The sequence below is a fragment of the Macrotis lagotis genome, chromosome 1, assembly GCF_037893015.1.
Source record: "Macrotis lagotis isolate mMagLag1 chromosome 1, bilby.v1.9.chrom.fasta, whole genome shotgun sequence".
In the NCBI taxonomy this organism is placed as follows: Eukaryota; Metazoa; Chordata; class Mammalia; order Peramelemorphia; family Peramelidae; genus Macrotis; species Macrotis lagotis.
The window spans coordinates 392,618,370-392,639,107 of record NC_133658.1 but is presented as its reverse complement, the minus strand read 5'-3'; the positions used below and the strand labels follow the sequence as shown (position 1 = coordinate 392,639,107).

At 36.0% G+C, this 20,738-nt stretch overlaps 1 protein-coding gene across 1 annotated transcript in view; it reads right to left on the bottom strand.

Moving 5' to 3' along the window:
- LOC141506092 (uncharacterized) overlaps nt 1–16,646 on the bottom strand; it is a 39,990-nt gene extending 23,344 nt beyond the window's left edge. The window contains exons 1-3 of the mRNA XM_074212530.1: nt 16,538–16,646; nt 4,002–4,340; nt 2,959–3,348 (exon numbers count right to left, since the gene is read on the bottom strand). Of these exons, the coding sequence (XP_074068631.1) occupies nt 2,959–3,348; nt 4,002–4,340; nt 16,538–16,586 (778 nt within the window). The 5' untranslated portion in view covers nt 16,587–16,646. The remainder of the gene's footprint in view (nt 1–2,958; nt 3,349–4,001; nt 4,341–16,537) is intronic.
- Nucleotides 16,647–20,738: the final 4,092 nt, after the last annotated feature.

Below are 20,738 nucleotides of genomic sequence, written 5' to 3'. Positions count from 1 at the left end.
TCGGGCAGCTAGGTGGCGTAGTGGATAAAGCACCGGCCTTGGAGTCAGGAGTACCTGGGTTCAAATCCGGTCTCAGACACTTAATAATTACCTAGCTGTATGGCCTTGGGCAAGCCACTTAACCTCATTTGCCTTACAAAAACCTAAAAAAAAAAAAAATAGAAATACCAAGAAAGGCAAAACAGTTTGAGAAAAATAAAGGAGCAATAATGAATGTTAAAAAGGACATGTGAACTCTTTATGAACAAAACACTGATCTCAAAGTTGGGATATATAAATACAACTAAAGGATCATAGGCCACCCTATAACTTTCAAGGGAATCAGAATACTCTAGATGCCATCCTTGACTTATCCTCTCCAGAACCCCTCCATTTTCAGTGAGTTGCCAAATCCTCTTAATTTGACCTTCTTTCTTCAGGACACTGCTACAACCTAGTTCATCAGTTCAAATATACATAATTAACATAGCCTTCTAGATGAATTCCTCAAGTCTTTTCCCTCCCTAATCCATCCTCCACTCAGATGTCAAATTGATTTATCCAAAACTTGTCTGACCATGTCATACTCTTCCCTGCAAATAAACTCCGATGGCTTCCTATTTCTCTTGGGATCAACATAACATCCTTTGACTTTGAAAGTTCTTCATAACTTGACACCCTCCTACATTTCTAGTCTTTTTTACATTATATTCTTTATATCCATCTTTGACAATTCAATAGTGCTGGCCTCTATACTATTCCTTACAAAAGATACACCATCTTCTGAATGATGTCTTTTCATTGACTGCCCCACCATGTAATATTCTCCCTACTTGTCTCCATTCCCTGCTTCCTTAAATTCCTTCACTTCTCAGCTAAAACCCCACCTCCTACAAGAAGCCTTTTGTGTTAGTGCCTTTCCTCTGAAATTATCTCCAATTTACCATGTATGCATCTTGTTTGCATGTTGTTCTCCCCATTCCATGCTCCTTGAGCAGAGGGACCATTTTTGCCTTTCATTGTATCCCCAGAGCTTACCACATTTGTTATTGTTGTGGTTGGTCAGGTTTTTTTCACTCATATCCAACTTTTCATGACCCCATTTGGGATTTTCTTGGCAAAGGTACTGGAGTGGTTTACCATTTCTTTCTCCAACTGGGAAAACCTAGGACACTGGGTTAAGTGTTTTGGCACTCTATCTACTTCATTACCTAGTTGCTACTCTCTGGCACATAATAAGCTCTTAACAAATGCTTGTTGACTTCTTTGGTGATCTTATCTACAGTCAGCAACTGGATTTATCAACTTTATCCAAGGCAGTTCCCAAAGTCATACATACAGTTTTATTTTATCTTGATCTCAAGACCCAAATTTCTAACTCTCTTTTCCATATGACAAGCCTCTATATTCTAGGAAAGATAAAGAGAGCAGAAATTAGTTTCTTGGCCTAAGACAGAAGCATATATCCTAAGGGTGAATTACCATGAAAAGTAACTCTCACTGGCAAGTGGTTCAAGTACTTGATCTTTCTTTGCAACCTGGTACCAGGTTTTATTTACAACCACCACTTGTACCTGGAAACAGATAATGTAGACACTTTATTCATAACTTAGAATACCAAAGTGGTTGCAGTAAAATGCAGACCAATGGCTTTCTCTTTTCAACAAGAAATTAAAGAAAGAAAAATAAGATTCTTAGCCAAGCACACCTTTAGATATAGACAAAGTTGACTCTTCACTTTGTACTCTGGCAATAGTTATCTAAAGATCATTTAGGGTAGAACAATTCACTAAGACAGTTAAGCAGTATAGTGGACAGAGAGCCAGACCTGGAATCAAGAAGACTTGAGTTTAAATTGGGTCTTACTCACTAGCTGTATGACCCTAAGCAAGTCACTTAACTCTGTTTAAAAACTCAGTTTCCTCATCTGCAAAAAGAGCTTGAGAAGGAAATGGCCAACCACTACAGTATCTTTACCAAGAAAACCCCAAATAAGGTCACAAAGAATCAGACATGACTGAAATGACTAAGTAACAACAATAATTCACTGATTTTGAAAGAAAGAGGAACGAGTTTTATAATAGTTCAGTCAAGGAATGAATGAATAGTAAATATACTATCAGAAAATCAGATTCAGAAAAGAGATTTGGATTCTGTGATCATGTGTCAACCAGGATTACTAAGGCATTACAGCTATCCAATATTAGCAAAACATACAATGCAGCCTAAAAGATGTCCTGAAGGATCTTTGTCATCAAAAAATAAGGTAGAATGGATTGCAAAGCAGTACTGGATCATAAAGCAATAGATGAATAGACCAAAGATTTCATAGATATCCAAAAATATTAAAAGAGCTAACAGATGATTTCTAAAGAATTGAATAGATCCTTATGAATGAGAATTTTATAAGACAAGATTTTGATTGGTGAAAAATGTAAGAGTAAAGGGGAGTATTCAAATAAATGAGATCACAGATCCATTGACATAATCAAACATTTAAGTTGTCTAGTCACTTGTGAGGCAGGTTAAAGCTTTTATGAGATCTTTTGTATTGTCACATAAACATTGCTTTCAAAGTTCTCAGACTAGCATGAAAGACTAAAACATAATCATAACTCTGAAATAAATCTTCCTAGAGCTACAGAATGTAAGAACTGAATATTCCAAAAGATGTTTGAGATGAAAATTATAATCAGTTCAAAAAGAGCAAAGATAAAATTATGGATGATAGACATATAACAGAATCTAAATATATTTGGAGACATCCATATTTAGGTTTTTGAGATATATGCCATAGGAAAATCATACCATCCCATAAGTTATCCTTCAGTCACTTATGTCAGAAACAATTCTGGCTCCATAGACCATAGCATATTTCTCAGGTCCCTTAAAAAAAAAGATTACTTATAGATTCTGTTCTCAAGAGCCCAAGTTCAACCTAAAAGAAAGAAAGGAAGATATACTGGTCTTATTGTGTACCTGTAGTCCCAAGGGTAGCTTTTGTCAATGGAAGAGTGGTCAGGACTGGAATTTCCACTTGATTAGAAGTTGATTCTTGAGGAAGAGTTGTTGTTGATTTGAGAGTGACTGTAGTCAACTGGTATGTCATTACAGTTGTTAGGTTAGGAATGGCTGAAGTGGTTATTGGGAGAGAAGTTGTGGCTGTTGTAGTTGGACAAGTTGTTGTAGCCAGAGGAGTAGTTATAGTAGGAAGAGGAGCTGTAGTCAGATAAGTTGTAGTGGGAAAAGGAGTTGTAGCCAACTGAGTAGTTGAATCTGGAAGAGTTATAGTTAACTGAGTTGTTGTAGTTGGGGGAGTAGTTGTAGTCTGCCGAGTAGTTGTAGTCTGCCGAGTAGTTGTAGTTGGAGCTGAAGTAACCAAATAAAAGATATATCTGACACAAAATACAGTTCAAGAAAAATACAGATTCAAAAATAAGCATAAAAATAGAGAATGTACTCAGCTAAAAATATCAAATTTTTAGTTCTAGAAAATTCAATTTTCTAAAACATTCAGATTTGGGTAAGCTGAGTTATGATTTTATACTATAGATCCAGGTATTATATAAGTATGTGGATTTTGTCTAAATTTATTAAGACAAGAAGGGTTCACTTATTTTTAGTAAGATGGAAATAGGTCGATCAACTACTGAGATTAGTAATATTCAAATATCAGTGTTGAATTGTACACTTAACCCTTCATACAAATAAGTAACTGATGTGTATCTTAAAAATACAAATAACCAAAATTGTAAAAGGTATGAAAGTGAGAAAAAATATATCATGTAATTTTATCTCAGGAAAACAAATTAATTATACTTTGAACTTTAATTTCAGGTCTAAAACTATATTATAAAGTGGCAGTCATCAAAATTGCTTAGTACTGCTAAGAAATAGAATATGTAATACAGTACATAATGGTTAATTTTCATCTCCCACTATTTCCTAAGAAAACAGTCTCCAGCAACACTGTTTCATAAATCTGAGAATCTTCTTTCTTAAACACAGAAGTTTGGGCTTACCTTTGTTTAGTTGTAAAAATATTTCCTTTTTGATGTCATTAAACCACCCAGGTACCTGTATCCGGCAGCAGTAAAAACCATTATCACCTTCATTTGTGTTTTTGATCGTCAGGGTCACATCACCTCTCCCAATATTTCCTTGAAGATGATATTTTGAAGATTTTGACCATGTCACTTGGTTTCCATCAGTATTGAGAATCTCTCCCCCGCATTTGCTATTGGGACATTTATCCCTTCCCCAGCACACCATGTGAGTCTTTCTATCTGTAACACTGTAGTGACAAGGCAACTGTACAGAGTGACCCAAAAACCCTGTCACAGTCTGTGATATGACTTGGGCTGCACAAAAAAAAAGAGAAAAAGTCAAGTCAAGAACGTTAAATTTCCATGTTTTCTTTTCTACTCCTCCTCCCAATAGCAGTTACAAAAATGTTTGTGTTATTCAATCCTTTCAATTGTGTCCGACAATTCATGCCTGCAGTTGAGGTTTTCTTGGCAAAGATATTGGCATGGTTTGTCATTCCCTTCTCCAACTCATTTTGAAGATAAGGAAACTGAGGCAAACTGACTTTCCCAGAGTTACACAGCTAGGAAATGTCAGAGTCTAAATTTACACTCAGAAAGATGACTTTCTGACAACAGTCTCAGAGCTCTATCTACCATGTCACTTAGCTGCCCCAGTTTATGCAACTAATTCTTCCCTTAAAATGATAACATTCAGTTGTACCAGATCTAAAACTATTTTATTATGTGGCAGTCATCAAAATTGTCTGGTACTGGCTAAAAAATAGAGTAGATCAGTGGAACAAATTAGGTACAAAAGAAATAGTAGTAACAATTATGGTAATCTACTATTTGATAAATTCAAAGACTCCAAAAAAATTCACAAAAACTGCTGGGAAAACTAGAAAATAGTATGACAGATACTAGGCATAGACCACACTGTATACCACGATAAGGTCAAAATGGGCACAAGGATTTAGACATAAAAGGTGATACCATAAACCAATTAGGAGAACAAGGAAAACTTTATCAGTCAGATCTATGGAGAGGGGTGGAGTTTTTGACCAAACTATAGGGAACATTATAAATTTCAAATTGAATAATTCTGATTCATTAAATTTAAAAGGTTTTACACAAATAAAGCCAACCAAAATTAGAAAGAATGCAGAAAGCTGGGAAATAATTTTGACAGCTGGTGTTTCTGATAAAGGCCTCATCCCAAAATATATAGAAAATTGAGTCAAATTTATAATGTCATTCTCCAAATGACAAATGATCAAAGCAAGATTACTATAATCATTACTGCTGTTTCTTTTGTACCTACCTAATCTGTTCCACTGATCTACTACTCTATTTCTTAGCCAGTACCAGTTTCAGATGAAGAAACTAAAGCTAACTATATTCATATGAAAAATGCTCTAAATCATTATTGATTTAGATTATAGATAGTATTAGAGAAATGCAAATTAAAACAACTCTGAGATAGCATCTTACCCTATCAGATGACAAAAAAATAAAATGATCAGTGTTGGAGAGGATGTGGGAAAATTTGGACACTAATGCACTATTGGTGAAGTTGCTAATTGGATCAATCATTCTGGAAAGCAATTTGAGATCGTACCCAAAGAGAAATAAAATTGATCTAGCGATACCACTAGTAGGTCTACATTCCAAAGAAGTCATAAAAATTGTACAAAAGACCCATATGTACAAAAATATATTTTATATTTATAGTAATTCTTTTTTGTAGTGGCAAATAATTGGAAATTTAGGGAAATGACTGAACAAGTTGTGTTTTGTGATTGTGATGGAATACTATTGTTCTGTAAGAAAGCTTGGAAAGACTTGAATAAAGTGAAGTGAGCAGAACCAAGAGAACATTGTACACATTAACAGCAACCAAGAGAACACTGTACACCTTAAGAATAACACTGTATGATGGTCAACTAAGTTGAATTGAACTCCTCTCAGCAGTTCAGAGATCAAGGACAATCCTAAAAAGACTTGTGATAGAAAATGCCATCCACATCCAGAGAAAAAACTGTGGACTCTGAATGCAGACCAAAGCATACTATATTCATTTTTTAAAACTTCTTTTAAGTTTCTCTCTCTCTCTCTCTCTCTCTCTCTCTCAAGTTTTTCCCCCTTTAGTTCTAATTCTTCTTTCAAAACATGATTAATATGGAAATGTTAAGCATAATTATATATGTACATCCTATAGCAGATTACTTGCTGCCATGAGGAAAGGGGAGGGATGGAGAATAGTAGAAAAATATGGAACTCAAAAACTTACAAAAATATGAATGTTGAAAACTATCTTTGCATGAAATTGGAAAAATAAAAATAAAATAATATTTAAAAAGTGATATTCTTATTTACATGTTTTAGCATAAATACTCACTAACTTTTGTTGCTGTACTCCAATTCTTTTATAATTATTAAATTGCAAATAATAACATGCTTTCCTTTTTATACTTATGCACAAACCTACCACCCAAAAAGAACATAGGCAAGTCTTACTTGCTTTCTTAGCAATTTAATGAATTTATACTTTACTGCTCATTCTTTCCCATTCAGATTCTTTTATAATTAATGATACCCTTATGAGATGAGTAGTAGGATGAGGACTAATGTCTCTGATCATTCTACCCCTGTTTTACTGGAATATATTCTTGTTATTTTATTTTTACGGATATTTTGCTTTCATATCACCTTTGTTTCCAAAGATATCCCTTTCTTCTCCCTCGTCTTCTAACAAAATAAAATGAAAGACAAAAGCAAATCAGTTAGAGTATAAACCAAGCCTTATTTTGTTGTTGTTCAATTATTTCAGTCATATCCAATTCTTTAAGACCCAATTCAGGTTTTTCTTGGCATTTTCTTCTCTGCTTCATTTTATAGATAAGGAAACTGAGACAGTGTTAAGTGACTTGCCCAGGATCACACACCTCAAAAGTGTCTGAAGCAAAATTTTAATGCAAGAAGATGAGTTTTCCTAACTCCAGGTCTGGTAGTAGTCTCCCATTTCTACACTGAAGAGAGTGAAGGGTGTTTTTTTCTATTTCCATCACATATATGTTATGAGTGTTCTGCAAATTTATTCTATATTCCTCATTGTTTCAATAATGCAAGGGTCTAATACTTTGTAACTGGAAGGGCATCTGCCAAACCTCTTAGTCTTATTAGAAGACCCTTTCAAGTTATTATTACAAAAATAACGCAGAAGAAACAAGATATGCAAATTTGGCAAATCCACCCAAACATTCATATGGCCTATTTGTGCCCAACTGGTGGTAAAGTGACAATCAGACACAATGTAGCTTAATTCTAACATTGGGATGCCATTTTGGTCTTCTAGGATAACAAAGAACAACAATCATAAAATAATTAATTACCCTTTAGACAATATAGTGATAAAACTTTCTGTACTTAACTAATCTGGTCTTCATATGACATATGACAGTATATCATCATACTGATATTTGGAGTCCCCAAGCACAGCCTTTGAAAATACAGGATAACATCCAAATCAAAATAGAACTTTAGTGACGGTCTTCAATCAACAGAACTCATATATTGGAATAAATTCCAGTCAATTTTTTCCTTTACTTGATCAGTCATTAAAAAGTATGAACATTCAGAGAGAGAAAAAAACTGTGTTGTCTGAGTGCAGAGCAAAGCAAACTATGTTCACTTTTAAAATTTTTTTTTCTTTTATTCTCAGGATTTTTTCCCTTTAGTTCTAATTTCTATTTCACAATATAGAAATATATTAAACATGATTGTATATGAATAACGTATATTAGTTGTCACCATGGAGAGGGAAGAAGGAAGTGAGGGTGGTAGAAAAATGTGGTGCTCAAAAACTTGCAAAAGGATAAATGTAGAATACTATCTTTGCATTTAATTGGGAAGAAAATCAATAAAAAAATTTTAAAGCATGCCTTTCTAACTGTTGTTTATCATTTTTTGTTGTTATTGTACATTAGGGATCAAAGATTGGCCAAAACAGATCTTACATTCAAGGATCTTACAGTCTAATTAAAGAAATAATGTGTAAGTAGCCAGGCACATACAAGCTATATACAGATAAGGAAAGGGAAGGTCATCTAAGATTAACACTAGCAGAGGGAAGACAGGAAAAGTCTTCCTGAGAAGATGAGATTTGAACTCAAGCCTAGAAGGAAGTCAGGAAAGCTAAGAAGCAGAGGTGAAGGTACAGATCATTTCAGGAATAGGGTACAATCAGTGCACTATACAGACATGAGATCCAGATGGTAATAAATATGTAAAGAATATCAAATAGGCCAACCCAACTAAACAGTAGAGTTTTGGGAAAGGAATAAAGTATAAGAAGACTACAAAGGTTGAAAGGGGCTGGTTAAAGGAAATGTAAATTCCAAGCAAATGAATTTATTTTTGAACCTGGAAATAATAATGAGCCATTAGATTTCATTGAGAAGGGGGTGGTGGGCAGGATAGGGAAGGGCAGAATGATATAATCTTCAGAAAAATCACTTCATTGAGTGCATTCAAGTAGGAAGAAATAAGGCAAGGAAATCAGGAGATTATTTTTCAATATTATAGGTGATGAGAGCCTGAACAGGGTGATGTCTATAGAGTGGAGACATATATGAAAGATAATATTAAGGAAGAAATGAGATTTGGCAATAGATTAGATATGTGGAGTGAATATTATTAAGCAGTGTGAATAAAATAAAGTTATGGATCTGAGAAAGTGAAGATAATGCCTTTATCTGTAATAGTGAAGTTAGGAAGAGCAACTAAGTGGCAGAGTATATATAAAGCACCAAATCTGGAGTCAGGAAGACCTGAGTTCAAATGTGATCTTAGACACTTATTAGCTGTGTGACCCAGAGCAAATCGCTTAACCCTGTTTGCCTCAGTTTTCTCATCTGTAAAATGAGCTGGGGAAGGAAATGGCAAAGTACCCCACTATTTTTTCCAAGAAAGCTTCAAATGAAGTCATGAAGAGCAGGACATGATTGAAAATAACTGAAAAAAAGTAAAGGAATAAGGAAGGGTTTGGGAAAGAAAGATAATGAGATCTATTTTGCATATGCTGAATTTGAGATGCTTATAGGAAATCAGTAAAAAGACAGTAGACTCTGTGTGTGTGTGTGTGTGTGTGTGTGTGTGTGTTTGGGGGGGGGTTCCTTTCTTAGCATCCCTTAGCATCCCAGAATAATGCCTACCACATAACACTTCAAAAATTCTTGTTGATTGATTGATGCATAACTATAGCTCTTGAGAAAAAGCTAAGATTATAAAAGTAGGTCTAAGAATTCACTTTCTATTTCTAAAAAGTGTCATCAATAATTATTATAATTTAAAGGACAGTAGGGAGTGATATATATATAGGAAAAAATGTTATATTTGGATGTGGACCCTCCAAGACCTTGCATAGAATTCCTGATCTACTGCTGTATAACCTGGGTGACTATGGGCAAGTCACTCCCTCATGTAGGCCTGGGATTTCTTTTTTTTTAACTCATTAAAGTAATTTTTTAGGTTTTTTTGCAAGGCAAATGGGGTTAAGTAGTTTTCCCAAGGCCACACAGCTAAGTAATTATTAAGTGTCTGAGGCCAGATTTGAACTCAGGTACTCCTAACTCCAGGGGGTGGTTCTCTATCCACTTAGCCACCTAGCCACCCCTAAAGTAACTTTTTTAAAGTAATTTTTTTTAAATTTTGATTGGTAGGGCACTAAACAAGTAGTTTAATTTTGGTAGTATTGTCATTTTTATTATATTAGTTCAGTCTATCCATGAGCAATTGATATTTGCCCAGTTATTTAAGTCTGATTTTATTTGTGTAAGAAGCGTTTTGTAATTGTCTTCAAAAAGTTTCTGAGTCTGCCTTGACAAGTAGACTCCTAGGTATTTTATATCATCTGAAGTTACTTTGAATTGGATTTCTCTTTCTAGCTCTTTCTGCTGCATCTTGCTAGTCATATATAGAAAGGTTGAGGATTTATGAGAGTTTATTTTATAGCCTGCGACTTTGCTAAAGTTGCTAATTATTTCTAGTAGTTTTTTAGAAGACTTTTGGGATTCTCTAAGTATACCATCATGTCATCTGCAAAGAGTAAGATTTTATTTCTAAATTAAAGGTAATATTCCTTGGTCCTTATTCAAATTCCATAGTTCTTTCTCTGGATACAGATGGTATTCTCCATCTCAGACAGTCCCTAATTGTTGCATTGATGGAATGAGCAAGTCCATCAAGGTTGATCATCATCTCCATATTGCTGTTAGGATGTACCATGTTTTTCTGGTTCTGCCCATCTCACTCAGCATTAGTTCATGCAAATCCCTCCAAGGCCTGGGATTTCTTAACTGGGAAATGGGGAGATTTGACTAGATGATCTCTAAAGGTCTTTGCAATTCTAGATCTAAAAACCTTATAGCCACTGATTCCTTGCAACTCTACATACTATGATTGAAATGATAAAATATCTATCAACAGTTCTCTATCCTGTTATTTTAGTGGACCTTCAGTCAATGAGCTACCTTCAATCAAAAGTTTACCAGAGGGGGCAGCTAGGTGGAGCAGTGCATATATTGAGCACCAGCCCTGGAGACAGGAGGACCTGAGTACACATACAGCCTCAGACACTTAATAATTACCTATTGTGTGACCTTGGACAAGTCACTTAACCCCATTGCCTTGCAAAAACAAAATAAAACAAAAAAGTTTACCAGAGAGGGAATTTAGGTGCTTCAGTGGATAGAGTACTAGCCCTGGAAGTCAGGAGAACCTGAGTTCAAATCTAAAATCAGACATTTAATAATTATCTAATTGTGTGATCTTGGGCAAGTCACTTAACCCCATTGCCTTGACAAAAAAAAAAAAAAAAACAAGAACAAGAACAAAACAATCCAGTGAGAAAAAAATAAACATAATTTGTAAAAAAGGCTACCAGAGATAGAAGACTAGGGGATTTCTTAAAGTACCAGTCTCCTTAATATCTAACCTTAGGTCAATTTATTTCAAAGCACCCAATTAAGCTTTCTTCCAAGAAGCAAGAACATGAATCTTCTAAATTCATTATACTGTGTGGGGACTGAACCCACATTTACCAGACTTAAGTCAGTGGCTTATTGCTTAATGAATTTCAATGCCCACCCAACCCTTCTGTTCTTATCTCATCTTAGCATTTCTTAAATCCTTTTTTTAAAAAAGTAATTTCAACTCTTCAAGACCCCTTTGGGGATTGTCTTGGCAAAGATACTGAAGTTGTCTGTCATTACCTTCTCCAACTTATTTCACAGATGAGGAAACTGCCCAGCCACATAGTTAATAAATGTTTGAAGCTAGATTTAAACTTACTAACTCCAGACATAGTGCCACCCAATTGTCCTTTTCTACTACTAGATTAATAATTTGCAGCTGATTGGCTATAAAAAGTGAAAGTGAAGAGGCTATTTTTGTAACCAATATTTTGATTAGGGGTGACCAAAAGGAGAAGGGTACCCTCTATTGCAGTGAAGAAGTTTAGAAGAGAAGTGGTTTGGAAAGAAAAGACAATGAAATGAAATCTGTCATCCATAACTGCTTATTCAGTGACACTCATTCTGTTCCATAGAAAATGGGAAGATGGGGAAAGACTTTTACAAATCACAGCATAGGAGTATAGAACCTGCCCAAGAGCCCCAGAAAGAACACTGTAGGAGCTTAATACATGTTAATAGAGCAATAGGATTGGGGTCATATTAGTTGACATGGTTTGGAAGCAGAGATGGTTATGTTGGAGACAAGGTTTGCCACAAGAGTAGAGGACTGCCGCAGAGAAGGTGTAATGTGATCCATCTTCCCTTCTTCCAAGCAGTTATAATTACACATACCTTGTGGTCATGCAACAATCTCCACAAGGGATAGAATCCCCCCTTTGAGGACCACTATATTAGAATGTAGAAGAGCCTCCCATCTTATATTCAATTCTAAGAAAGTTCTTGTGGAGTGAGAAAGACTAGTAACCCTCAGAATGATATAATTATTGACCATAGATTTAGAAGAGACTTTAGTGGCTAGATGGCCTAGTAGATAACGTGTCAAGCCTGGAGTCAAAAAAAAAAAAAAAACAACCTGACATTCAATAACTGAGTGAGTCATCCTGGGCAAGTCACTTAACCTATTTTCCCCTGAAGAAAGAAATGGCAAGTATTAATCCAGTATATTTGTCAAGAAAACTCCATTTAAGGTCATAAAGAGTTGGATAGGAGTAACAAATTGGAGGTTTTCAGAGGAGTAAATTAAGGCCCAAAGAGGTCTATTACTTGCCCAAGATCACCTAATAACAGAACCAGGATTCAAATCCAGGTCTTTCGACAACCAATCCAGTCATCTTCTCATATGATTACATAGCAATAACCTGCTATCTCTTCACTCCCATCTCTTTCCTAGAAAGATGGAGACCCTGGGTGACATAAAGAGCTTCAGGACTTAGGGTTCCTCATTCCAATACAGCAATAAACTGACTGAATTGCAATGAGCTTAATCTTTCAGTCAAGTGAATCAACCAGAAGAGTGTTAAATGTAACAAAGCAACCCAGCTGTCTCCTGCCTGGGAGAGATGAGCACAGGAGTCTCATTGTCATCATTGCCTAGATATACGTAACCAATTTCTTAAAATTGCTTATTGAGTTTGAAGAAATTGACTGCTCGTGCAAAAGAATAATTGAATTCACTCTTGTCTTCTTTTGTTCTGTTTTTCCATTCAGACTTAACATAATAGCCTCCTCTTACCAGAGTTAAAGTAGGCATAAGAGGACACCTAAAACGTGTGTTTTGAGAAGACTTTTAGAGATTCCTTTGGCTTACCCTCCTCCCTGACCTGAAAATCTTCACTCTTTTGGATTGACTGAAAAAAGATGAAACAAGATCCCCAGAAGGAGACTTAAAATTTATTCACTTAACAAACTTTGCTAAGTATCTGCTGTGATCCAAGTATCATCTTAAGGGCTATAGTTACACAAGCAAAAATGTAGCTTATATTCTTAAGGAGCTATATTCTATTTGGGGAAACAATAAGTAAACAGATGAGAAATATAAAATATATACAAAATGAAGACAAAGTAACATGGGAGGGTATACTAAAACTGGGGAAGGAGAATCCAAGGAAAACAATATGCTCACATGGCTACTGAAAAAGGAAGAGAAATGGGGGCCAAAGAGTCAACTGATCTCTCCCTTTGAGCATAGTGTATGGATAGAGGAGGGCAGCTAGGTGATGCAGTGGATAGAGCCCAGACCTGAAGTAAAGAAAGCTCATCTTGAATTCAAACCTGGCCTTAGATACTTCCTAGCTGTGTGACCCTGGGCAAGTCATTTAAGCCTCAGTTTCTTCATCACTAAAATGAACTGGAGAAAGAAATGGCAAACCTTTCCAATATCTTTGCCAAGAAAAACACCGAAGGGGGTCACAAAGAGTTGGACAAGACTGAAAATAATTGAAAAAGAACAACAATGGATTGGAAAATGGCCAAATTGTGGTTCATGAATGGAATGGAATGATAAATATGAAAAATACAGAGCAACATAGAAAGACATATAAACTAGTACAGAAGTAAACAGAATCAGAAAAACAATATATAGAAAGAATTTTTTTTGGCAAGGCAATGGGGTTAAGTGGCTTGCCCAAGGCTACACAGCTAGGTAATTATTATGTGTCTGAGTCCAGATTTGAACTCAGGTACTCCTGACTACAGGGCCAGTGCTCTATCCATTACGCCACCTAACCGCCCCTATAGAAAGAATTTTTAAAGATACTGAATAGTGGATAATTATAATGATCAAGAGATTTGAAAATGATCCTTCTTCCTTTCTTTATAAAGATTGGGAACAATGGGCAAACAACACTGCATACACCATCAGACTTTGGTGATTAATTCATTAGTTTTCCTGAAATATTTTTTTCCTCTTTCTTTTTTTATTCTTTGCTACAAAGTTCATTCACTGGGTAGGGGAGAGAGAATGTAACATTTAGAAATGAAGGTTATATCATAACATAAGTTTTATAAATAAACATTTTAAACATTAGCATAGGATTCAGTGATGGTAAATTCCTGGAGGGGAGACTATTTAACTTTAATCTTTGTATTCCTAATACCTAGTTTAGTGACTGGTATATATTCTGTTCTGTGTAAATGTTTACTGATTTCAATTCAATTCAATACTGTGAAATGTTTACTGATTTCAATTCAATTCAATTGGATCTTTTATCAGTTTTACTAGTTACACCCCTGTGAAAAAAGCAATCAAGTCCTATGAAATAAATATGATAGATCTGAAAAAAGAGTTGGGAGGTTGGTATTAGAGAATGGTGGGAAAATATGGAACATAAATTGATTCTTCAGAAAAGTAGCCCCAAGTAAGGTTTTCAACAGGTGAAAAAAAGAAGAGTAATGGGAGGCATCAAAGGACTACCTACATCTACTCCCTCTCTCCCCATACTCATATGGGGGGAGAGAGAGAGAGAGAGAGGAGAGAGAGAGAGACAGAGAGAGAGAGAGAGAGACAGACAGAGAGAGAGAGAGAGAGAGAGAGAGACAGACAGACAGACAGACAGACAGACAGACAGACAGAGAGCTACAAGAGAACCCAGGTCCAGAAAACAAATATTACCTAATTCACCATTTTGGGTTGGAAGAGGTCAGAAACATTGCCCCATCAGGAACTCTTTCCTCCCTTAAAATTAAACATAAAACACCTGATTTCATGAGCCCAGTTTCTGATTCTAATCATAACTAAGGATTATTTGATAGATTTGATTAGAGACAAAGAAATAAGGTATGATACAAGTAAGGACATATGCTCTAGGCAAAAGTAATAACCCATGGAAATTATTGCCCACATGACTAGAAAAATCCTTGGCCTGTTATCAGACAAATAGAACACTATTTTTATTCTTCATATCACTACATTGAGAGAAGTGAGAATTTTGTGGCTAAATACAAGGATACCCACTACTACCCCAAGAAAGGTGACTCAAATCAGAAAATAAGCTAGATATGCTTTGTTAGCCTATGTATCTACAAAAAAAAAAGCCTTCTCTTTTTTAAAATTCCTTATTACATAAGATGACTCTCTGAGTAGCAGGGACATGAGGACATATTTGAAAATGAAGGTGATTTTAATAAACTTTAAACATGTCTCTAAAAATACTAAATTTCTGGAGTCTTAAATTTTGCCTACAGATCACAAAAATAGACATGGAAGGTTTCTAAGGGATTATCTAGTCTAACCTTCTCATTTATAGTTGATTAAACCAAGGCCTAAAGAGTTAAAAAAATATTTGCCCAAGCACACACAATACCTAAGGAATAAAGTTAGAATTCAGAGCTCTGCCTTCTGATTCTATAATCTAGTATATTTCCCACTAGACCCTACCAACTCCTTAATACTTGAAACTCTATTAACTTCATACTGTTCCATAATATGCTTGAGAATTACTTCAACTTGTGATTCTGACTATTAACAAGTGATATGACCAAGATAACAATGACACAGCCAGGTCAAACTCCTATATCTATTGAACCCATCCAATCCAATTCCCCTTTTATTACCTCAAAAAAAAAGCCAAAATTAGTTACTTGCTAACAGTTTAATACATAAAATGAAATCATACTGTAAGAGTTAAAAATGACTTTAGAGGCAATCTAATTCAACCTTATTTTTCCCAGATACAGAAATTGAAACTCCCACAATGGAAGTTACTTGTCTCAATTCATACACTTTTTAATTTAAAGAATTAGAATTTGAATCCAGGTCTTCCAAATTCAATGTGCTACTGCTTCACCTGCACCTTTTAGACCAGTTTAGAGCCTGGTCTAGAATTCTTATCTTTAAATTTCCATCCCACTGGTCTTTCCTCTGTATCGCATGCTGTCCTTTATTTATCCTTTGTGCACCACTGAAAACCATAAAATATAAAGTGGAAAAAAGAAATATCCCCTGAAGCTTCTCCACCTTGAGTAAATGTTCTCTGACCATAGCAGGCAGGAATGGAACTAAGAATACTAGACTTTAAATCAGATTAACCATCCTGGTGACTCCGGCTAAGCTAATGACACCTGCCAAAGAATTGTCTCCTTTCCATTTTACATCACTCCCTTAATCTGTGTTTCCTTTTAAATTTTGTTGCCTTGAATGTGAATGCCTCCCACAGATTTCCAAGCCAGGAACTGTATGAACCCCTATTCTAAAAAAAATCTTTTAAAAGAGGACCTATAGGGGCAGCTAGGTGACACAGTGGATAAAGCAGCGGCCCTGGAGTCAGGAGTACCTGGGTTCGAATCTGGTCTCAGACACTTAATAATTACCTAGCTGTGTGGCCTTGGGCAAGCCACTTAACCCCATTTGCCTTGCAAAAACCTAAAAAAAAACCAAAAAGAGGACCTATAATAAAAATAATGCAACCACTTTATTCTTCTCTAAGGCATATCAGTCAACGATCCATCCTAGTGAATCACCCTCTGGGTAGCTGTAGGGGCAAATGTCAGAATACTTACTCAGTCCAAGCTCAGTCACCATCCAGAGAAGCAGCACTCCACTGGTCATTTTGACTGGTCCCCGATCCTGAGATTCTGTGTCTCCTTTCAAAATACATTGCTTATAAATACAAGAATGCTGACAGGGTCGAACCCTTTGAGTTTCATTTCTCTTTTTGCCTCAAATTTTTTTTCACCCCCCCCCCCTCTTAAATAGCCTCTCAAGATAGAAGAGTTGCTGAGCACACTTTCCTAGATACTGGGGGAGTGAGGGGAGGGTTGGATCAAGGATATCTCTGTGTGTATGGTTGCATTTTGTAATATGCAATTGCTCAGCATTCTGATGGAAGACAACCTAAAAGACCAAAATGATGGGGGGGGGGGGGGGGCTTTGTTTTTGCTTTAAAAAAATTTTTCCCTATTTTCATGAGAAGTGGGAAGAAACTGAAGTTTGTTCACATCTGAAATGCCATCTTTCACTCTGATTCCTTGCAAATTTTTAGCTTAATACTAAAAGTGAGGAAAAACTAAGAAAAAATCCCTTTGAAAACTAAGGAAAAACTAAGGAAAAAATAACTGTGAAAAATGGTCACAGTGAATGCAGTAAGGGAGAAAAAAAAGAAAAGGTGACAGGAGATCCTTCCTGATGGTAGTAGAAATGATGATGATATTTGTTAGTCAAAGTCTAGCAAAGTCCAAAGATATGGTAATAGATACCATACAGTATCTATAATAGATAAGTGCTGGATTTGTAGTCTAGAAGCCTCGTCTTCCTGAATTCAAATCCTGCTTCAGACGCTATGATCCTGTACAAGTCATGTTATCCAGTATTCCTCAGTTTCCCGATCTGTAAAATGAACTGGAGAAGGAAATAGCACACCACTGCAGTATTTCTGCCAAGAAAAATACAAAATGGGGCAGCTAAGTAGCACAGCGGAAAGAACATCAGCCCTGGAGTCAGAAGGACCAGAGTTCAAATCTGTTCTCAGACACTTAATACTTAATTAGCTGGGTGACCTTGAACAAGTCACTTAACTCCATTACCTTGAAAAAGTAAAAGAAAAACACAAATGAAGAGTTGAAAATGCTGAACATCAGCAAAACGCAAGAGATTCCCAAAAGTCTCACCTCAGGGCTAGATTTTTATGTTGCTTAAATTCATTTTCATTGCAGAAGCAAATAATACTGGATTTTTCCTTCCTCCCTGCCCCCCCCCCCAAAAGTACCAAACTACAAGATGTGTGTCAACAGAGATCTCTGAGATCTTTGTGACAGGACTCCCTTGAAATGATTTTAGCTTGGGGCAGCTAAGTGGTGCAATAGATAGAGCACCAGTCCTAGAGTCAGGACTACCTGAGTTCAAATCCGACCTCAGACACTTAATAATTACATAAGCTGTATGACCTTGGGCAAGCCACTTAACCCCATTTGCCTTGCAAAAAAATTTTTAAAAAATTATTTTAGTGCCAGAGGGTTTCCACTAAAAAATAAACACCCAGTTAAATAGATTTTTCTTTATCCTAAACTAGAGAGATGTCTCTAAGAAAGATTCAGGCTTTAATGATCAGGAAATAGAATTTAAAAAAAAAAAAGAATAACTCCTAAGGAGGCTAGTAAACTAGACATATTTCCACAGAGCTTATCTAGGGACAAAGTATTTCCTTCAGATACTTAAAAAAAAAAAAAAAACAGACAGACCACTCCTTATTGGAAGGAGGAAGCAGAAAGAACTTATCCTTTGACTGAATATGTTAGAACTTTTTCTTCCTAAAAGTACTAAAGAAGAAAACTGATGATATTATCCATTGTCAGTAGAAAAGTGATGTTTACAAATTGTGTCTTTTTTTTTGACATGACCAAGTAAGGAATTTGTTTTTCTAGGCAACATAAATTTGTGATAGGGGTTTTAGTTTTTATTTGGGTGTGGGGAAGACATTTAAGGAAGAAGGAAAAAATTAGAATATGAAAATATAAAATTTAGTTAAAAAGAAAAAAAGAAAACCTGTAGATTGTAATCAAGACTAGATTCACTATTCAAATCAAAGGTAGATTTACTATTCAAAGAAATAATGTTATAGTTTACTGATGAAGAATTTAAGAATATGTATTACAATCTTGTGAACTGATGTCAAGTGATGCCATACTGCTGATGTCAAATTTTTCAAAATGAAAGGATATATTGTTTATTTTTTTAAAATTTAGATGTTAAAAAAGATAACTAAAGAAGGAAATGCTTCAGGGTTTTAAACTAAAAGACAGTCTATTCTCCCCACACTCACCAGAAAGAGAATTAACCCTGGCTAAGGATTCAAGCTAAACTAAAAGCTGGGGAGCTGTCACAACTGGCACATACTCCTGGTGTGTGTCCTGCAGGTATTTGGGTAGGGGGTTCTAATTCTGCCACTTAAGTAATTGTATGACCATAAGGAAAACATTTTCTCTCTGTAAACCTCAGTTTCCTTTGTCAAATGAAGGTTTTAGGTTCAGTGAACTCTAAAATTTTACTGTTAGTTCTAAATAATATAATATACAGGATTATTATGAGGAAAAGTGCTTTGTAAATCGTAATTTCATTAGTATTAGGAACTTCTGGATGAGGAAACTCCCTCTACAAATTCAGGTTGGCACCTTCTCTGGTTGCCTAAGTCACTTGAAAAATTGAATCATTTGTTCAGGATCACATAGCAAGTATGTGTTGGAGGTGAGATTTGAATTCCCTGAGATTAGATCATTGTAAGTGATGCCATACTGCTTTGCCAGTATAACTGTTATTATCACTATTATAATATTGTATCATATTATACATTATTGTATTCTACTTATAATTGTAATTCAGTATAACCATAAATATCTAAGGGAAGATGTATTCTGAGCACCAAATTAATATATCATGAACCCGCCTCCTACCAGAACTCTTCTTCCTCTACTCCTTTGCCCCCAGGAGGAAAGAACCCCTTGTTTCATATCACTTGTAGGGGTTTTCCCAAGCCTTAGTGCAGAAGCTTCAAGGATTGGGGGAGTGGAAAGGGGAAAGGGAATCTAAGATCAAGGACAACATCTCTGGAGTGGAGATAGTAAGAAACCAGAGGCAAGAACTCCAACTATTACAACTCCTCTTTATTTCTTTCTTTGGACTTAGGGGTTTGAGCTATTGACTTCCATTGCCTCTCAAGTCCACTATAGAAGAAAGATATATTCCTATATATTATCCATTTTTTTATAGTAAATATAAATCTCACTCAACAGTGAACCAAGGAAGAATGGTTAAGGGATGAAATGGGGAGAGTAAGTGATTATCCTGAAATAGCTATTCTGGGGTATTCATTCCCATGTAAGAAACCTAAGAATGTACAAAGGCAGCTTTCAAAGAAAGAAATCCAAATTATCAACAATAAGTTTTTAAAAAATGTTCCAGATCATCCATGAATTTTGTTGTACAATCATTTCAGTCATATCTGACTCTTTGTGACCCCATTTGGGGTTTTCTTAGCAAAGATATTGGAGTGGTTTGCCATTTCTTTCTCCAACTCATTTTATAGATGAAGAAACTGAGGCAAATAGACTTAAGTGACTTAAGCAATCACTCAGTTATGAAGAGCCTGAGGCAGATTTGAACACCTGAAGATGAGATTCCAGCTCTGACCTCCTGTTCACTGTACCACCTAACTGCCCCTGTTTCACCCATAATTAGAGAAATGTAAATTAAAACAACTGTGAGGGTCTATTTCACACCAATCAGAGTGGCAAAATTGTCAAAAAAAAAAAAGGAAAATAGGAGGTAGATGTAGAGATAGATGGAGGTAGAAATAGAGTATCAAGAAGTAAAGGGGGGCGGAGCCAAGATGGCGACAAGAGCAGATTGTGTCTTGGGCACTCTCTCATAAAACTTCTAAACTAAGAACTCTAACTAAATTTTTGAGACACAGAACCCACAGAGGGACCCAGTGAGGCAGGTCTCCTACTCAAGGTAACCTGGAAAAGAGCAGAAAGGCTCTGCTCCCCAGGGTTGGAGTTACGTGGCCCGCCAGAGGGGTGGCCCACCAAAGCAAAAGAACTTCAGCCTCCCAGAGGCAATCCCAGGGCACTGGGAGCTGTGGCTCCCAGCAGCGGGGGAGTTTCCTGACCTACACCCCAGCGAGCACCAAGTACAAATTGGAGGAACAGCTGGGGGAGACCTCTGCCAGAGTGAGCACGCAAAGCCCAGCCCTCAGGGAACACAGCA